This window comes from Chelonoidis abingdonii, chromosome 25 (genome assembly GCF_003597395.2).
Source record: "Chelonoidis abingdonii isolate Lonesome George chromosome 25, CheloAbing_2.0, whole genome shotgun sequence".
Classification (NCBI taxonomy): Eukaryota; Metazoa; Chordata; order Testudines; family Testudinidae; genus Chelonoidis; species Chelonoidis abingdonii.
In genome coordinates this window covers 12,907,627-12,927,115 of record NC_133793.1, presented here as the reverse complement: position 1 = coordinate 12,927,115, position 19,489 = coordinate 12,907,627, and the positions used below count along the sequence as shown (strand labels likewise).

Genomic DNA, 19,489 nt, shown 5'->3' with positions numbered 1-19,489 from the left:
TGGGAGTGCAGCCAGTGACCTGGGTCACTTGGTCATCAACCTGGAGATTAATAGGTGTTGGGATCGTGACCACCTGCCCTTTCCCAGCTAGATGGGAGGAGGGTCCCACTACAGAAAAGGTTTTGGTGAAAAGACTCCATTAGAGCTTCTTACAAACTGGCCCCGCAGGACAAGATGGGACCCGCTTGTCGGGCCCTGGCAATTTATTCCCCTGTTAGTATTTCAGTTCACACCATAAAGCAACAGAGCCCAGCCAGCTCAAAGCCTGATGTGGCATCAAGCAGGTGCAGACAAAAACCATCGGTGGCACAAAGAAACCAGCGAAGAACAGTTTCTACCCTCCAGAACACCCGAGCCGGAGGGAGATGTAATCCACAAGCGGGGTGAGGTGGCTCTTACCGTGCAGCCAGCGCCAGGAGGAAACGGAACAAGTTAGCGAGTTAACACACCTCTGAGGGAAACGGACTGAAATTTTCACCAGCCCCTGTGGCTCACTCCAAAGCGATCATTGCACTGCAGGGCCTGGGGAGCTGGCGGCAGAGCTGCCAGAACCAGCCACTCTGCTCAGCAAAGTGGGGCTCCACGTGAAAAGCCATCACACATGTGCCAGGACTGCAAACACTGGGGCACGCTGTTAACCTCTTCACTGCTGCTCCCCCGACCCCAGCCGCTAGTGCAACAGAGCAGCACAGCGGGGCAACCCATTGGAATATGCCTGGCCTGTCAATGGAGACAGCATGTCCACCCACCCACCTGAAACATTAGGCACCGTGACGGCTTTAGTTATTCAACTGTGTTTTGGGCCTTTAAATCCCATCCACAGAGGCAGGCAGCCATCTTGTATCCAGGGCAGTGCTGACACACATACATACGCACACATACACTGTGCTCTCTCATGGGGGGGTGACACTGTGCTTTTGGTCCCTTGTCTTCTCCTAAGCTCCGGGTCCTCCTGTCTGCAAGTGCTGGACAAGTGGCTCCACAGCACCAGAGAGCACGGAAAGGGATCCTGGGCTTTGCTTTAGCCCTGCCGCGTGCAGCTATACCACACACAACCACAGGTGGGCACGCTGTGCCCCTGTATGCAGCTTCCTCGCCCTGGCAGGGGGGTTGCAATGCCGAGGCACCCTGAGGCTATGGTCTAGGTGTACTGAGCCCTGTCTCAGCGTGGGAGGATGGAGGAGACAGCCTCTTAGGCACCCTGGGGCTACGGACTAGGTGTACTTAGCCCTGCCTCAGCGTGGGAGGATGGAGGAGAGGGCCTCTTGGGCACCCTGGGGCTACGGACTAGGTGTACTTAGCCCTGTCTCAGCGTGGGAGGATGGAGGAGAGGGCCTCTTAGGCACCCTGGGGCTATGGTCTAGGTAAAGCTGAGGTCCTCCCCAGCCCTACATTTCTATGATTCTATTCACCTCTAGTTTGCAGGTAACTCTCCCTGCAGTTCCCAGGGTTGGGCTGGCCCAGTTTAGCTGAACCTCCCAGGACTTACTGCCGGCCTCTCTCCTAGAGGGGGTCTGTCTCGGGGAGGACTGAGGGGCACCGACAGAGCGCTTTGCTCTGCCCTCACCAGTGTAGCCTGTGTTCTAGGAACACGTAGGGGACTTCAGTCCCCACGGCTGTGAAACATGCACCTCGCAACAAGCGTCACCAGCTTGCCATGCAAGGGGAATATTGCCAGGCACGAGGGCGGCGTCGGGCATGTTCATAGAATCCTAGACTCTCAGGGCTGGAAGGGACCTCAGGAGGTCACCTAATCCAACCCCCTGCTCAAAGCAGGACCAACCCCAACTAAATCATCCCAGCCAAGTCCTGACCTTAAAATCCTCTAAGGAAGGAGCCATGTTGCAGGGACATGGATCCTCCAGCAGCCAGCTCTCCCATGGTGCTGCAGGGAAGGGAAGCTGGAGGTTACACCCCCTGGAGCTGCCATGCCTGAGCAAAGCAATATCCCCCCGCTGCCTTTTTAATGAGGAAACATGACAGCACTGGCTGCCCTCTCAAGGACAGCTCTGTTCGGCAGCTAGCACCCGACCCCAGGACAGCTGGCAAGGGCTCCCTGCCTGCTAGACGGCAGGAACAGAGGGGAAGGGCTGCAGGGAGACAGGGTCTTTTCATTTCCCTGCCTGGGCACAGGACAACGCACCCCTAACAGCTCATTGTTCTCCAGCCTTCCCACAACCCCCCTCAGCTGTGGGTTGCAAAGCTGCGTGGTGACTGAGTACAGGGACACTCACTCACTTCAACCCACCCCAAAACTCAGCATTGCAGTGCGACTCTGTGGCTAGAACATCAGAGTGGTGCTATGGAGACCAGGGTTCTTGTCCCAGCTCCTCTCCTAGCCTGTTGGGTGACAGTCACAAGTCACTTACTGCCCCGTACCTCAGTTTCCCCATCTGTAGAGCAGTGACAATGAGGCTGACCTGCTTTGTAAAGCACTTGGCGTTCTGTTGATAATATTATTGCAAACGTCTAAAAGAATCATTAGGAATCAAGTGGGAAAGCACAGTCTCATCTGCCTGTCAATGAGGAGAAGCAGCCCCGGGTGAAGCTTCCATTTGAACGCATGGAAAAGCAGGAGGCTTTCACAGCTGCTGTGAGATCATTTGTGTGCATCTTTTAAAACAAAACAGGGCTTGTTTCACCACAACTGGGTCAATTTCACAGTCAAGAAACTCATGACAAGGATTTAATCAGAACCCCAATACATCAAATAAATAATCAGAAACAACTCTTTGTGGTACGGTAATGCCCCACTGTGCTTGGTGCTGTACACACAGAGAGATGAGACAATCCCTTCACCCAGGTTTGGCGGATCTCAGCCCAGCTCATAGCCACTGCCACAGCTGGCCCCATCTCAGCAGAAAGGCCAAGCACTGAGTGACTACGGAGATGGAATTCCCTGCATCCTGCAGAGCTTTGAGGGAACGGTACTGGGGAAGGCTGCCCCACCACCGCAGGCAAGCTGAATTTTTCTAGGCTCAGGGCTGTCGATCTCACGCCATCTATCAGAGCTGAATCCACTTTGAAGAAGGGAGATGAGATGGGGGGAAGGGATCAGCCCAGAGTTTAATCAAACCATATTTTCCAGCACAATTCACAGGCGCCGTGAGAAAAATCACTTCTCTGCCAAGGATTCCCGTGATGCCGCCGCACTGAGCGAAATGACAGCAGCTCCATTTAACAAAGTCTCTTTGAATTCCTCTGAAGGCTGCTGTGAAAATCCAATCCTGAGTCCAATTAGCAAGCTCCCCCCGCCAGCAGCTCCAAAGGACCGAAAAAGCCAGCGACTCCTGGCAAACAGACCTCCTAGGCTCTTCGGCTGACTCCTGGAGTCTCATGGCAAGGGCAGCAAACGGGGAGAGGAGAGTCTGGCTCGCTGGGGATGGGGGACGGAGACAAGGGTTGGAAATGGCCGGCTGGCGGCTGTGCTGGGGAGTCGTGCTGAGGCTGCTTTGTCGGCCATTGGCGCAAACGTTTGGAAACAAATGAAGCAGCCGCTCTGAACCAACACAGCGGGGGGAGGAACAACTGTTCTCCTCCAGGTTGTTCCATTTTTATTTTTTTTAAATACACAAAAAGGCAGCAAGGAGAGGCCAGCAGGAATTTTTTAGAAAGGCTGGGGGGAGGCTTCAGTCAAATCCTTCAACAGGATTAGCTGGGCCAGGCCCTCGCCCCCAGAGCTGCGCTCTGAACACACTGACCAGGGGCAGGGCAGTGGTTTGAGCATTGGCCTGCTAAACCCAAGGTTGTGAGTTCAATCCTTGAGGGGGCCACCTAGAAATCTGGGGCAAAAATCAGTACTTGGTCCTGCTAGTGAAGTCAGGGGCTGGACTCAATGACCTTAAGGTCCCTTCCAGTTCTAGGAGACAGGATATCTCCTTTAATTTATAAACAACAGGGTCTGTCCCTTTGCTCTGTGTCTGTACAGCACCTCGCACTGCGGATCCTGGTCCATGACTGCCTGGTGCTACAGTGCTACAAACCATAAATAACATTGTGTGAAAGCAGAGATGCCAGGTCACTGGAAATATCGGTGGGGTCAGGCTAAACTGGGGAACCCCCACAATCCTGACAAGCACATGGGGAGAGACAGTCCCTGCCCCAAAGAGCTCCCAATAGAAATACCCAAAGTGGGGAGGGAAACTGAGGCACAGAGCAGGGATGTGATCTGGCCTAGAACTCAGCTCTCGAGTCCCAGGACCTTATCCGCTAGCGCACACAGCTTCTCTAATGCCTAACAATCTCTTCACACCAAAAAGCCCATACTGCTTCGCAAGCGTTACACTGCTGCCCGTCCTCCTGTTTTCATGGTGCCGCTGTCTTCAGGTGCCCAGTGGGAGCAGAAGTATGCATGGGCTGAGGGGGGCTGGACTGCATTAAACAGCTAGTTATCTACTGGGGGGTTTATGCCATTGCTACCCTGTGCCCATGTGGGCCCCGGCAGCTGGTGGCCTGCAAATCTTTCTTGGCAGCCAGTCAAGCTGTGGCCAAGTGAAACATGCCCACAAGCCCCTCCCAGCATCACTCTGTCCGCCTAATGAGACTACAAGCTGGGCAGGGAAGAGTGACAGGGGCAGAGGAGGGAGATGCTGCAATTCCCATTTTGCATCCCCATGGCCATGGTTTGGACAGGGTGAGCGATGGGAAATCCCCAGGCTGAAATGACATCGGTGAACACAGGCGATTTTCCAAACTCGAGAGGGTGAAAAGGAGCCTGGTACTTTATCTCCAGCACAGAGCTGGAGCAGCACCGGCTCTGTCAAAGAGACACCAAGCTGGGTTCTGAACGCCCTTGACCCAGAGCGAAGCGGGACAGCTCCACCGGAGAACGGGCTCCGGAGGAAGGTGTTAAAGTGGAGTTTGGACAATAGAAGTGTAAACAGGGAATCGGCATCGAGCAGGTGTGTTTCCAGTGGGATCAGTTCTTGGCCCTACGCTAGTCAACATTTTTATCAGTGACCCGGAAGAAAACCTAAAATCCTCACTGATAAAGTTTGAGATGAAACAAAAATTGAGGAACGGCCAAAATGAAGAGGACAGGTCACTGATCCAGAGTGATCTGGCGCAAGCCAAGAATGCCTGTTTGCATATGGCTAAATGTAAACGTGTCCATCCAGGAACAATGAATGCAGCCATGCTTACAGGCCAGGGGACTCCATCTTGGGAAGCAGCGACTGAAAAAGATTGGGCCCATTTAACAGTGTCGTTAAGAACAGAATGGCAGAGGCTTTTCCAGCATCTTTACTGTGAAGCCAATGCCGATGACAAGTTAGCTGTCTCTCCTATGTTTCCCCTCCCACCCTTTGTCTATTTAGATTGCAAGCTCTTCGGGCAATAGGCTCTCTCTCTAGGTATATGTACAGCTCCTAGCACAATGGAACTGCGATCTCACTTGAGGTCTCTAGGCACCACCGCAATACAAATAATAAACACTAATGATAGTTTTTCAGAGCCCTCTCCTCAGAGGTGATCACTCCCAGATTTCTGTATGAAGGGAACGGACATACTAGGAACAGCAGTGCTGTCCCTTTAAATAAAAACCTAGCTAACAAAAAACACCAGGTGCTAACGTGGGAGAGAGAAATCCACCTTCTTCCCGGGCAGGGAAGGAAACCATATCGAAAGCTGGGGGGAAAAAACCCAAACCAAAAGGCAAAGGGAGAATGGCCAGCAGCCAGGATCTGTCCAAATAAATTCTAGGCTCCCTGAAATTGGCTGATCTCCAATAAAAACTCATTTTAATCTAACACCATGAGACTCCTTTGTAAAGTGCTCCCTTGAGAGGCAATGGTGGTATGAAATATTATTTATCTACCAAGCTGCGGAGCGGACTGGAGACGGGTGATAAGACAGCAGTAGCTGCTTTCCAGCGTTTCCCCAGCCCCCTCCAGTAAGCACCCCACTGGATGGGGGTTATCTCCCCACCCAACAAACCAACCCTGCGACGTTTAGCTAGACAAGTCAGACAGGATAAGGCCCAAGGAGAAAGACACTCATTCTTCTCCTCTCTCTTTCTTGTCCTTCCCTCCATTAACAGCACTGCTGGAGGACTTCGCTTCCATCAATTCCATGTTCGTTACACATCTGGATGATTATCACGGTTAGACACATGGGGACACTGAGGCACAGAGAAGGGCCTGATTTGGCAAAGGTCACTCAGGAAGAACAATGAGAATCAATCACAGACAATGAGTGCCCAGAAGAGCCCATTCCTCTCAGCTTTGTGGCTCGGGTTTTCCATTTGCATGTACCAAGTTTATTTTTCTCCAATGCCTTTTGACCTGACTGCATTTGCATTCCGGCCAGTCCCACACATTCAGGAATCATGAGTTTGGGCTCCCCAAAAAATCCTGCAACTGGCTTAAAATTCCTGAGATTAAAAAAAAAAACGAACACATTTGGGGTTCTTTTAACTTCCCTTCCGCTTTGCTTGGCAACCAAGAGGGCTAGAAATGTACGGAGTTGGTTGGTTGCTTGCTTTTTAAATCACAGGACTCCAGAAGCTCAGGCATTAAGGAAAACATCCCATAGCCCAAGACTCATGGCTCACACTGTGAGAGTTCTCAATCCTTTTTACATGTGCTGCTACAGTCTTCACACAAGGAGGCCAAGGACAGAGGTCAGAGCCATGGTTGGAGGGTCAGGGAGCACTAGAACTGCTTGCTTTCTCCTCAACTTTCAGCACTGGCTTCAAAACCTCCCAACGGACCCGGCTGAGTCCCCCCAAAGACCTCGTCTACATGGGAAAGCTGCATCGTTTTTTAAATCAATTTAGTTAAACCAGAGCAAAAGGCTGCACTTATTTTAGGTCTTAGAATGGCTTATTTTGGTTTAGCTTAAACCAATTTCAAATTCACATAAGTCAACCCAACGTAAACTTGATTCAAACACAAATAAGAGGATCCTCGCAGCCTTATATGCACCAGTTTAATCAAACTGGTTTAAAATCACAACTTTGGTTAAACCAATGCAACTTCCTCATGTAAACGGAACCTCCGCCTAGGTCTTCACTCCAGAGTTCACTCAAGATAACCGAGTCTGAGTAAGAATGGCCAGTCTCCACAGAAGAGTTACCTGGGGCTCTTACTCTGATCTTGCCCCAGGCCTCTCCTGTCCACACACAAATCCCAAACTTGGCGATATTTTCAGCCCAGGCTAGCTGGTAACCCACCCACTTTGCAGAGAGGACTAAACCATTCAAGTGCTGATAGTCTTCCACTGCCTTCCCACCACAAGTCTCCCTGTGCGCCCAGAGAGACACACAAGTTCCACAGTTCACTGGGAAGGACTCACAGAGCAACCAGAGAGTTTACAGTCGCACAAAAAGCCATGGGCTGCTACATCCCCCAAAGCCATAGCGACAAAACCAGCACTGGCAGGGCTCTGCAGTGTGGCTGCTCACCCCCAGCCGTCGATCACCTCATTAACACTGCAGTGAAGACGCCCTTGGTCTGGCTTAGCACAGCTGAGGTGCTGCAGATGGGAGCGAACTGAGCAGGCAAGGGAATGTGCTGAGAGGCTGAGGGATCTTGACCAGCGTCTTCCTGCACTTGTGTCTCTAGCCATCTCTATCCGGCTCACCCGCCCAATGACCCTTAAGTGCACAGAACAGCCATAATTTTTGCCACAAAAGAAAAAATTAATTGAATTCCCCAGATTAATGGACTCAGAAAAAGCTGTTTAATTTTCTGATGCGTTCTAGTTGGTGTTGGCTTTTCCTGGCTTTGCTCGGAGCTGCGCCGCCCCGCCCCGGCACACAGACGGCTGATTAATGGGTTTAATCTCTGCTGTAAAGTTTCCTGTGTGGCCAGAGATGCAGCACAAGCCCTTGGAGGCCAGGAATTCTCGGTATGCTCAGGGAAGCGCTTTTTCTTTCTCCGTGGAGGGCGGAACGTGAATCTCATGGCATACGGTCATGGGGGTTGGGTGGGGTCCCAGGGATCCCACTGAGCTTTGCTTGGCACGGGAGGGTTCTGTCGAAATCTCAGCAGTCAAGAGAGTTACACCTACTTTAGATCGAGCCTCCCTGCCACTCCAAGCCAAGCCCATCATTACTGACCAGGGTACTGCTGTTATATATCTGCTGCTCTAGCATTTCATCGACTCCTGAGTATCTTCTACAAACTAATCCACAAGTGAGGATGAATTTCCTTCCTTCTGGGGCAGCAGAAGGCAGCCGGGGCCTTTGAGATGAGATACGCTTCAGTGATCCTACAGAGCATGCTGCTCCTCTGAGTTCACTGCAGATCAACTGACCTGTCCCAATAGACTTTCCTACTCTTCCTAAGAGCAGACCGGGGGAGGACAGCAGATAGGGCACTGCACAGGGAACCAGGAGACCTGGGGTTCTGTTCCTGACTCTGCCCATGTCCTGCTGGGTGACCTTAGACAAGTCACTGTGGGAACAGTTCCCTGCAGAGCTACTGTGAACCACTGGCACACAGGTCAGCCTAGCCCGGGTGTGAGCTGCCGAACTGCAGAGCTCTGCCTGAGTTACTGGATCATGGAAATGTCGGGCTGGAAGAGACCTCCTCAAGACCAGCCCCCTGCACTGAGGCAGGGCCAAGTAAACAGACCTGCCCTGACAGGTGTTTGTCCAACCTGGTCTTAAAAAGCTCCACTGACGGGGATACCAGAATGTCTTACACAGGACACTCTTGTTAACAGATCCCAGAAATATATTAAGCTTTTTCACAACTGCATCACACTTATTTGTGATTAACTGTAACCCCCAGGCCCTTTTACGCAGTACCACCACCCACCTGGTTCTTCCCTTTTTGCAGTTATGCATTTTGAGTTTTCCCTCTGACATGTAGTACTTTGCACTTGTCTTTATTGAATTTCAACTGGTTGATTTCAGAGCAATTCTCCACTTTACTAAGCTCATTTTGAATTTTAATCTTTTCCTCCAACGTGCTTGCAGCCCCTCCCAGCTTGGTGTTATCTACAGATTTTATAAGCATATTCTCTACTTCATTGTCCATGTCATTAAGGAAAATATTATAGTACCAAATCCAAGACTGACCCCTGCAGGACCCCACTAAATGTGCCCTCCTGGTTTGACAGCAAACGATTGATAGCTACTCCTTAAGTACGGTCTTTCAGCCATTTGTGCACCCACCTTATAGTAATTTCATCTAGATCACATTTTCCGAGTTTGATTACAAGACTGTCACATGGGACTGTGCTTAGAAGCCTTACTAAAATAAAGATATATCACATCTACTGCATCCCCCCATCCTCTAAGCTAGCAGCCCTGTACAAGAAGGTTGGTTTGACATGATTTGTTCTTGACAAATCCTTATAATCCTATTATCTGCTTTATGCTTACACATGGATGTTTAATAATTTGGTCCAGTATCTTTCCAAGCACTGAAGTTAGGCTGACTGGTCTATAATTCCTGGGGTCTCCTTAGTTACCTTTTTTAAATATAGGTTCTAAGTTTGCCCTTCTCTGATCCTCTCGGACCTCATGCATCATTCATGAGTTCTCGAAGATATTTGCTAATGTTCCAGGACGGCTTTAGCTACTTCCTTAAGTACTGCAGGGTGAATTTCATCAGGCCTCGCTGACTTGATTACATCTAACTTATCTACATATTTTTAACCCGTTCTTTCCCTATTTTGTCTTGTGTTCCTTCCCCCTTGTTGTTAACATTAATTGTGTTAAGTAGCCGCTTTTTAGTGAAGACTGAAGCAGAATAGGCATCAAACACCTCAGCCTTCTTGATGTCATCAGTTATTAGCTCTCCTTCCCCATTAAGCAGAGGATCGCCACTTGCTTTTGTCTTTCTCTTGCTCCTAGCATAGGTGCCGACTCTGTGGGTGCTCCAGTCCTGGAGCAGTCATGGAGAAAAATTAGCAGGTGCTTAGCACCCACTGGCAGTAAAGCTCCCCCCGCTCCCCTTGCCCCCCAGAGCCTCCCCCCCACTGGCAGTCCTGCTGATCACTCCTTCCTCTCCCTCCCAGTGTGTCCCAGCTCCATGGCAAGCAGGTCAGCTCTGGGAGGGAGGGGGAGAAGCGGGGACAGGGCGTGTTTGAGGGGAGAAGAGGCAGGAGGAAGGGGTGGAGTAGGGGCAGGGCCTGTGATGGGGGGGGTTGAGCCCCCGGGAAGAGGGGAAGTCAGCGCCTATGGCTCCTAGTATATTTAAAGGACCTCCTCCTATTGTCGTTTATATTCCTTGCTAGGTGTAACTTTTTTTGTGTCTCAGCCTTTCCGATTTTGTCCCTACATGCTTGCGCTGTTCTTCAGTGCTCCTCCTTAGCAATCTGTCCACGTTTCCACTTTTTGTAAGATTCCCTTTTGATTTTCAAGTCTTTAAAGAGCTCCTGATGGAATATTGGCCTCTTCTTATTCATCCTCTTTTCTTCATGTCAGAATACTTTGCAGATGTGCCTTTAATATTGTCTCCTTGAGAAACTGCCCACTCTCCTAAACAGCCTCTCTCTCTTAGATTTTCTTCCCAGGGGCCCTTACCTACCAGTTCTCTGAATTTGTCAAGCTCTGCTTTTTTGAACTCCATTGTCCTTACTCAGCTCCTCTCACTCCTTCCTTTCCTTCACATCATGAAATCTCTCATTGCATGATCACTTTCACCCAAAGTGTCCTCACTGAGATCACACACTCATCACCGTCTGTGTGACTAGGACTTCTGGGGGCACATCCCATGGTTCATAGGGCTGCAGTAAGTCAAGCCACTCTAGCATTCTTTCCCCAGTGAATTGTGGGAAACCTCGTTGTCTGTCCTAGTTTGTGGGAAGTCATTGGAGTATTAGTGGCACTCAAGTGGTTTAGTGGTCTGTCCTCCCTGCAAAGCAGGCAGATTACTCACTTCAGTGAAAGCAGAAACAGGGATCCAACCCACCCCCAGCTAGCCTGGGCTGAAAGCACGAATGCACCGGGGGGGGGACAGGGGGGAGATTGTTATGTGCGTGGACAGAAAGGGGGCTAGGGACAAGACCCCCTGAGTTAACTCTGCAGTGAAAAAATACCTCTCTCTCTCTAGTCCTCTCTTTCCCCTCTTCCCCTTTCTCCAGTGAGGTGGCCAGGCTGTCGCTCTCTAGGTGTGTGTACTACTCTCAGGGGAGGTCTCTATATGCCTGTGACCCAGGTGGCCTCCAAAAACAGCTGGCAGAGAGCACACCAACCCATAATTCATTTCAGGCCTCACATACTTATTGTCCCAACACACTGTGGTCATAATCTGTATCTAAAAGGTGTCCTGCGCAGACTAGTAACACGTTGGTCATTATTGTTGCGTGGGGCATGTACGGGTAGTGTATAAACAGTTATAGATGTGTGCTGGAAACGTGGTCTTAACATGTGTTTGGCAAGCAGTGCATTAGCCCAGCCCACCCTAGACAGAGGACTCTTTCACCTGCTTGACTGTGTCTCCAATGTAAGTTGAGTAAGGGGAGGCCAGACACAATGGAAGTACATTTACATGTAAGGTAAACAAAGCCATCAGATTAGCAAGTGGTGACCACATAAGGATTATGCAGGGGGCTAGAGGCCATATCCCCAGGAAGCCGTCCAGGCTCTACAAACAGAGAACTGGACTTTGGGTAATAGAAGCAGAAACAGAAAGTGATTTGGGCATCCATCACCTGAGGGACACAAGAGGCCACAGCTTTTGACACCTGAGAAAGGTGGATCCCTCAGCCCCAGGGGAACTGAGAACTGACTATAGGTGAGAAACCTGCTTAGACAATTATTGTAACTTGCTGAAGTTAAGTTTTAGATGCTAGAAAGCGTGTTTGGTTTGGTTGTAACCTTGTGTGTGTCTTTCATTCTGACTTGAAATCATGTAAACCTCTGTTAATATATTTATTCTTGTTTTACTACAATAAATAAATATATTTATTCTTGTTTTACTACAACATCTCAGTGCTGTTCTAGCGACGTGTGGGTCGGCAGCTAACCTAGCAGGCTGATGGGGACTCCGTGTCTCTTTGCAGGCGGCAAACTTAATAACTTCTGTGAGCGTGCAGCGAGAGAGACTGACCGCAGCAGGGAGACGTCTCTGGGGAGCTGGAGTTCACTGATTGCTAACTGCAAGGTCAGGTTTGGACGGGCAGAGTCCTGCAGAGTGTGCTGGCCAAGCAGACAGGCTGGAATGGCAGGGGGCTGCTACAGAGCTTAGCAGCAGCAAAGCTCACTTCTGCTAAGGCACAGCGATGACAGTTCTGGGTGACCTGAGCAAGGCGTCACAGTGCCACCGTGATACAGCTTATAAATAAGGAAGAGCCCAGAGAGGGACAGTGGGAGAGAGAAGAAAGGGAGCTGAGGTGAACGTGTTCCAGACCCAAAAGGCACCAGCTCATCCCGTTGGTACCTAAGCTCAGTGGAGGGGAGGAGACAGACAGACAGACACGGCAGATGCATGCTGAGCCCACCCACACCAGCCATTACATGCTTGACAGGATGTGATTTATCATCCTGCAGGTGGCTGCCCTGGCCCCTGCGTCCTGCCCTCAAATTCTCCACTCCGTGTCAATGGCCTCGTCTCCCACTGATAATGGAGAACATTATCCATACAGCTACCAGGATCCAAGGACACCGGACTCCAACTCTCCACCATGTTCATGGCTCTGCGGAAGGAGTTTGCCTCCCTCCTCTTACTTCATCTTGGTCTTTTACTGTCCCTCTTCACTTCCCATTCGCTCCTCTTTTCCCTTCTCCCTTTTGTCTCTCGGCCTCTCTTACCCATCATGTCTCTCCCCCATTCCATCCTAGCTCTCATTTCCAGGTGACTTTGTTATAATGGTTATTTATTTAAAGGTACAGCACACCCACTGACCCACGCACACCCCCATCGTTCCCCACACACAAGTGGCGGGAGCAGGCCTCAAAGACTGATCTCCTCCAGGTGTCCCTCTCCAGGTCAGCATGGAGTCTGCAGTGGCTGCCTACCCTGTGTCTGTTCCGGAGAGCAATCTGGGAGAGCAGGAGGGGAACAGGACGAGAGAGTTTAGGGAAGAGGGGAAATAAAAGGAAAACAGAATAAAGCACCAGTATGACCAAGCTGGCAAGATAAACAGCCCATGTCAGATTGATGGAGCAGTAAAGAGCTTTCTATAAAGCAGTTAATACTCTAATAAAACTCATTTTTACTACTGAGCTATAAACCAGCTTCTCTCTGTCTTCTCCCAGACGCTGGTGCCAGACCCGCTCTCCATGCTCTGGCCTGAGCAGAAGGAAGCCGGAGCATCAGGTACTCTAACTTCAGGCTGTTCGGATACTGCGATGAAGGAGCACTGTGTCAGTTGCCCATCACCATAGCATCTGGGCAGCTCAAAAACATTTGTGAATTCAGCCACAGTATCACTAACCCCTTTGTTATAGATGGGGAATTGAGACAGGGAGGTGATGGGGGGGGCGGGAGAGTAACTTGCTTGAGGTCACACAGGGAGTCTGGGCTGGGAACTGAACTAAAATCCCCTGACTCCCAGCCCGGTGCATTCACAACAAGGCCATTCTTGCTGTTGAGATGCACCCATTGGCAGAAATCCACCAAACACACCCCAGGAGTTCAACAACCATGAGACAGGCCCCTGGAAAATCATGGCACTGGCTTGGAAATCATGCATTTTAAAAATGACACACTTTGGTTTCTCTGTATAGTCCTTCCTGGTTTCGCAGCCATTAGCTCGCACCCGCTTCCTGTTTTCAATGTTTTCTCCACAGCCACGAGGGCGAGCAACATGTGTTTTCTCGTCACTGAAAGCTGGGCTCCTCTCACATTCACCTGGCTCCAGAAGCTGGGGCCTGAAGACCAAATACTGCGAGAATCACGATAAAATGACAAGAGCCAGCAACACCGTGAGCACACACCTCCGTCCTCTCACAGAGCATGCTGCTCCTTTAAAAACAACCACAATCCCCTCACTGAAGTAAAGGCAGCGAGAATAACTCTTTGAAAAAGAAAACGTTCCTTTCGGAAACTAGCAATGGTCGGGTTTGGCGAGACAGGGTCCTCGCTGCAGAGGCTCTGGCCCCCTAGCAGATGGGGAGCCCAGCGTCCAGCAAGCACTGGCGCTTGAAATCACAGCGTAGCTGAAGAAAAGGAGGTTTGGGCTGAGCAGGGAGACACTGTGGAGACGCAGAATGGGACACAAGCTGCTCCCACCCGCTGCTGGCAGCCGGGAGGGGTCTCCTCCGGGTGGGGGAAGTGTCAGACCTTGGCCAACAGGGGGCATCCTGCCACCATCACCCCAGGCTGGGAACTGGAAACCACAGATAAGCCTCCATTCTGCATGGTGACAGTGACTGCGTGCGGGTATCCTCGCCGAGAACCCCAGACCTCCGGCTCCAAGCCCTCAGGCCTTGACCTCTAGAGAGTCACTCCAGTCTGTGAGCCCAGCCACTCACAAAGTCAGGGCTTCCCACAGCCAGGTCGGCGTGCGCCAGCGCCCCCATCTCCGATGCCCCATGGGCCACGCCACGGCCGGCTCAGCCAATGGCCATCCCACTCCATCGCATGCGGACTCCAGGGCCAGGCCAGCACGCCTCCTCTAGCAGGCTGAGGCTCCTGGGATGACTGGGGCTCATCCTTGCAGTGCAGGGCTTCACACATAACTGTGAGACTGAGAACTCGGCACATGTCTGACACCCGGGGACAAATTCACAGCCTGTCAGGCACTGCTAACTGCAGGCGAAACAAGCAGGTGCTGCAGAACCCCAGAAAGCCAAGAGAACAGTCCCTGTCACCACTGAGCCCATCAGCCTGGGTCTCCGTCACACTCGCCTTGTGCAATGCCTTCCATGCAGCAATACAACCCTGGGTGCAGGGACTGAATCATTGCAGCTATCGCATGAGCCACAGGCCAAGAACTTACAGGAAGGAATTAGCCAGTCAATTCATTCAGGGGAATCACACGTAGCTCACAGGAGACTTAAGAAGGCAACACAGCTCAAACATCACCCAGCAGCGCTCGCCTGCAAACCTGCTGGCCACAACCCCGACCTGATCCAAAGATGGGAAGAGCAGTATTGCAACTTCGTTACTCCAGGACACTGCATTTGGCTCATTCTCCCTTCCCACTAAGCAGTTACATGTGCCCTTGTTCTCACAGCACGAGTTACTGGACAGAGTCTTTTATCTAAGACAACGTGGGGGAAAAAATACTGCCTGCAAGATCTTCAACGATCAAAGCACAGCTAAGCTTATGTCACTTAGCACCTGTCTCTTTCTCTCTTGTAGGGTTTTAGCCAAGCATTAGGCTTACACACACACACACACACACACACGCACACGCACGTAATTTCATGTTAAAATGGCATCAAGAAAACTGCACATCAGAACGAACCAAGGTACTGTCTCCCAGAGAGAGCACAGCATGGGTGTCTCCTCTGTAACAAGCTGCAGAAACTCTGAGAAGACAAGCTGCTGCCGCTACAGACTCCGTACTGCGGATCTGCTCCTAGCAACGGCAAGAGCCAGTGGGAGGCTGTGGGGAGGAGGTGGCGGGCTCTGCGTTAGGGCAGGGGGGATCCCATAGGTCTGACCTGTGAAAAGGTCAGAGAGGCTCAGACTGGGAGGTGTTGATGGGAGATCTGGGGGAGAGGAGGAGACGACTCACCATGAGGAAGGTCAGAGGTCAGGTGAGGCATGACATAGCTGCGGATCAGCTCCCACTCGAAGTCATCATCCTCCCGTTGGCTGTACTCGCACTGGTTTAAATCCACGTCTTCCTCGAAGGTGCAGCCGGCTGCCGTGGGGAGAGAGAGAGACAGTCAGTGCCAGAGGAAATGCAGCACGCTCGGCCGAGAGAGGACAGCAGCGAAAGTGCCAGCGGGCCCAGGTGAGACAGAGAGAAAGGAAAAAACCTTCATGCCTGGCTGAAACTACCTGCCAGCCCCCCTCACAGATGGCCTGGGGCAGGCAGGCCCCCAGGGCAGGGCTACACTACTCGAACTCACACTTCTCGCCATGACAGGACTTAACTTCTAACCCTAGACATAACAGCAGGCTGACGTGTGAATCTACACAACTCCGGACTTCACAAGGCATGTCTTGCAGTTAACACTACACACAGATCCCAGCACACACACATGCACCAGCAGACACAGACCTACAAACACCCACAGATCCCAGCACACGCTCACACACACGTGGTTCCCAACACAACACACACACACCAGCAGACAGTGGCCTCCCCTTTAAGCTCCTCACAAGCAAGCCCAGAATAATGTCCATTGTTCCCCTGGCCCAGTCCGGCATCTGAAAGGGACCTGGGGGTGACGGGGCACTGAGAAGATTAGCAGATGGAAAATCATTCCATCCATTCCAAACCATTCCAAGCCGTTCCATCCCAGACAGCTCACGGTTCAGAGGGGAACAGAGCGATGATTAGGAGGAGTCTGTTTTAAATGCAGCATAGAAGGGCTGTTGGGTGACCAGAAAGCAACAGACACAGAATGAAACAATTAGTACCAGATACAGCAAGGATGAAACACAGACATGGGAATAGCAGAGTCTCCGGGGGCAGCCAGGGTCATGATCCCCTTGCTGATTAGATATGAAACCTAACCAATCAACCAGCCTCAGGAAACAATGAACAGCCTCGTTATCCCGCACGTGAGGCTGGAAGGGAAGGCAGGCAGGATGCGGTGGATGGTGAACCCAGGCCAGCTTTGGGAACGAGGATGCCTCTTGGACCCACGTTCAGCATCGCGCAGCTGTACGATCACTGCAGTTCACGCACGGGGAGGAGCGTAGAGATGGCGCCGATCGCATTTTGATCCAGAGCCAGGTTTTGGGTCCTCACTCGCAGCAGAGTTCCAGGATGCTGAAATTATCTGGGAGCTGTTTGGTTGGGTATTATAGACATAGGAGCCAGACACAAAATGTGGATCTGGATTCTCACCCCACTCCAAAGTTCAGGGTAGGGTGATCTGAGCCAGTCCCAAGTGCTAACATCTCAGCTACACGCCTACATCCCTATCACTGCAAGGCCAGCTGTCACTCAGAGCCGCTGGCTTCCCGCATTTTAAAGTGAAAGACGACAATGGTCATCATCTCATCTCGATGGAACAACGTACAGCTCCGTGCACAGCATGAACGGGACAGGAGGAAGGAATAGTGTTTGCAATGTCGGCAGAGAAGGCAAAATATTGGGGGCAGGGGTCCCAAACATCTAGAAAGGGTTTTACAGAGAGCAAAACAAAGCAGAAAAGTCAGGCTAGAACCCAGGCATCCTGCTGCTGAACACTGCATCCCACCAGCTTCCTAGACTGCAGAGCGGGGAAAAGCACTTGATTGAGCAAAGCTAATTGAAGTAAATGCCAGCAAGCCTGGTTAGAAACATGCCCAGAAACACATGCACACGCAAGGTAAATCGGCTTTCTGGTTCCGTCTGATACAGCCAAGTGCGGTCCCCAGCCTAAGCAGCCTCCTGCCCTCCTCTGGCCTGCAAAAGGACGGCGCTCTGATGTTTCATCCTATGAATACTTTCCCCGCGGCCAGGACCCAGGGTGCTTTTATGTTCAGTCATCTGTGTACCGGTCAAACCAAAAAAGGAGCTGGGGATTTGATTCTGTACAGTGTGTAACTGGTACAGCTCAGCTTGTTAAATACTGACCTATTGTTCCATTAAAGCCACAGATTACATGCAGGCCAGGGCTTCAGTAATAATTAATACCAGCCCCCCGGGCTGAGCAGAGCAGGCCCATTAAGAAACCCCTGAGCAAGCAGAAAGAACAAAGGCAAATACCCCATAAAGAGGCCAGTGCTCAGGCACCGACCAGCCCTTTATTATTTCATTCGCTTTTTCCTATTTTTCCACAAATTACATCAGCCAGTTCTCTCCAGGGCTGAGGACTTTGGGCTCAGGCGATTAGCAGCTTCACTAGGGCCGAGCATGTACCAGGACGGCTCTACAGCCTGAGGGAAATGCAGCCCAGAACCCGGGGCTTGGCACCACTCATGCCCCTACAGTGGATTTCCCCCTGCCCTACTCCCTAAGCAGGGAGTTCACAACCATGGGCCTGGCCTGCCCCCCGGCATGCAGACAGGGAGCAGCCCCTTCCAGCCAACAGCCTACTGATGGGTGCTGGCGCTGGCTGCTGTGTGCACACACACACTGCTTCTCCCACACCCTGGCATTAGCTCACTCACCCCACCACGTGCCAGCGCCCACGCAACCCACCCCTGGCATTCACACACACTGGCATTCCCCTCCCACAGGCACCCAGGAGCCCCACATCTCGCATGCATGTACACCGGCCCCTCAATACTCACTCACGCGCTAGCCCTCAACGCACACAGATGCACCCCCTCATGCACCAGCACCCCAACTCCCTGAGGCCCAGTCTCCCCTATGCAAAGGTAGCTCCAACCGCCCATACATACGCACCTCCATAGCCAGGTGCACTCCACCTCTATGTCCCCTGTGATGCGCAGCTGGATACTCAGCAGTGGCTGGATATGTCCAGCTATTCCTCTGACTCCACCACAGAGAATAACCCGCATCGATCCACTGAGCCAGCCTTTGCCAAAGGCCACCAGGAGGCTCCCAAAGTTCCCATCCCACCAGCTAACTAGATGCTCCACCACAGAGGCGGCTTGGTCCGGACTAGGACTTGGGAGATCTGGAGCTACTCCCAGCTCTGCCACTATCCTCCTTGGGCAAGCCCCGTCCCCTCTCTGTGCCTCAGTTTCCTCTCCCAGCCTCTCTCTAGCTAGATTGGTAACTCCTGGGGGCAGGGGCTGCTTTCCACTCAGCGGCCCTAACCTCAGTGCTACTGGCATAGAATCATAGAACTGGAAGGGACCTCGAGAGGTCTTCTAGTCCAGTCCCCTGCCCTCATGGCAGGGCTAAGTATTATCTAAGCCGGGGTAGGCAACCTATGGCACGTGTGCCAAAGGCGGCACGCAAGCTGATTTTCAGTGGCACTCACACTGCCCAGGTCCTAGCCACTGGTCCGGGGGGCTCTGCATTTTAATGTCATTTTAAATGAAACTTCTTAAACATTTTAAAAACCTTATTTGCTTTACATACAATAATAGTTTAGTTATAGACGTATAGAAAGAAGCCTTCTAAAAACATTAAAATGTATTACTGGCACGCGAAACCTTAAATCAGAGTGTATGAATGAAGACTCGGCACAGCACTTCTGAAAGGCTGCTGACCCTGATCTAGACCATCCCTGAGAGGTGTTTTCTAACCTGCTCTTCAAAGACTCCAATGATGGAGATTCCACAACTTCCCTAGGCCATTTATTCCAGTGCTTAATCACCCTGACAGAAAGTTTTCCTAATGTCCAACCTAAACCTCCCTTGCTGCAATTTAAGCCCATTGCTTCTTGTCCTAGCCTCAGATGTTAAGAGCAATTCTTCTCCCTCCTCCTTGTAATCATCTTTTATGCAGTTGAAAACTGTTCTCCTGTCCCCTCTCAGTCTTCTCTTCCACAGACTAAACAAACCCAATTTTTTCCAATCTTCCCTCACAGGTCATGTTTTCTAGACCTTTAATCATTGTTGTTGCT

The 19,489-nt window shown here is 51.3% G+C and overlaps 1 protein-coding gene across 4 annotated transcripts in view; it reads right to left on the bottom strand.

Moving 5' to 3' along the window:
- Window positions 1-19,489, bottom strand: part of PTPRU (protein tyrosine phosphatase receptor type U) — a 281,840-nt gene that overhangs the window by 166,874 nt on the left and 95,477 nt on the right. For all 4 annotated transcript variants that reach the window (XM_075060956.1, XM_032802871.2, XM_032802873.2 and 1 more), the window contains exon 2: window positions 15,583-15,711. In XM_075060956.1, the coding sequence (XP_074917057.1) occupies window positions 15,583-15,711 (129 nt within the window). The remainder of the gene's footprint in view (window positions 1-15,582; window positions 15,712-19,489) is intronic.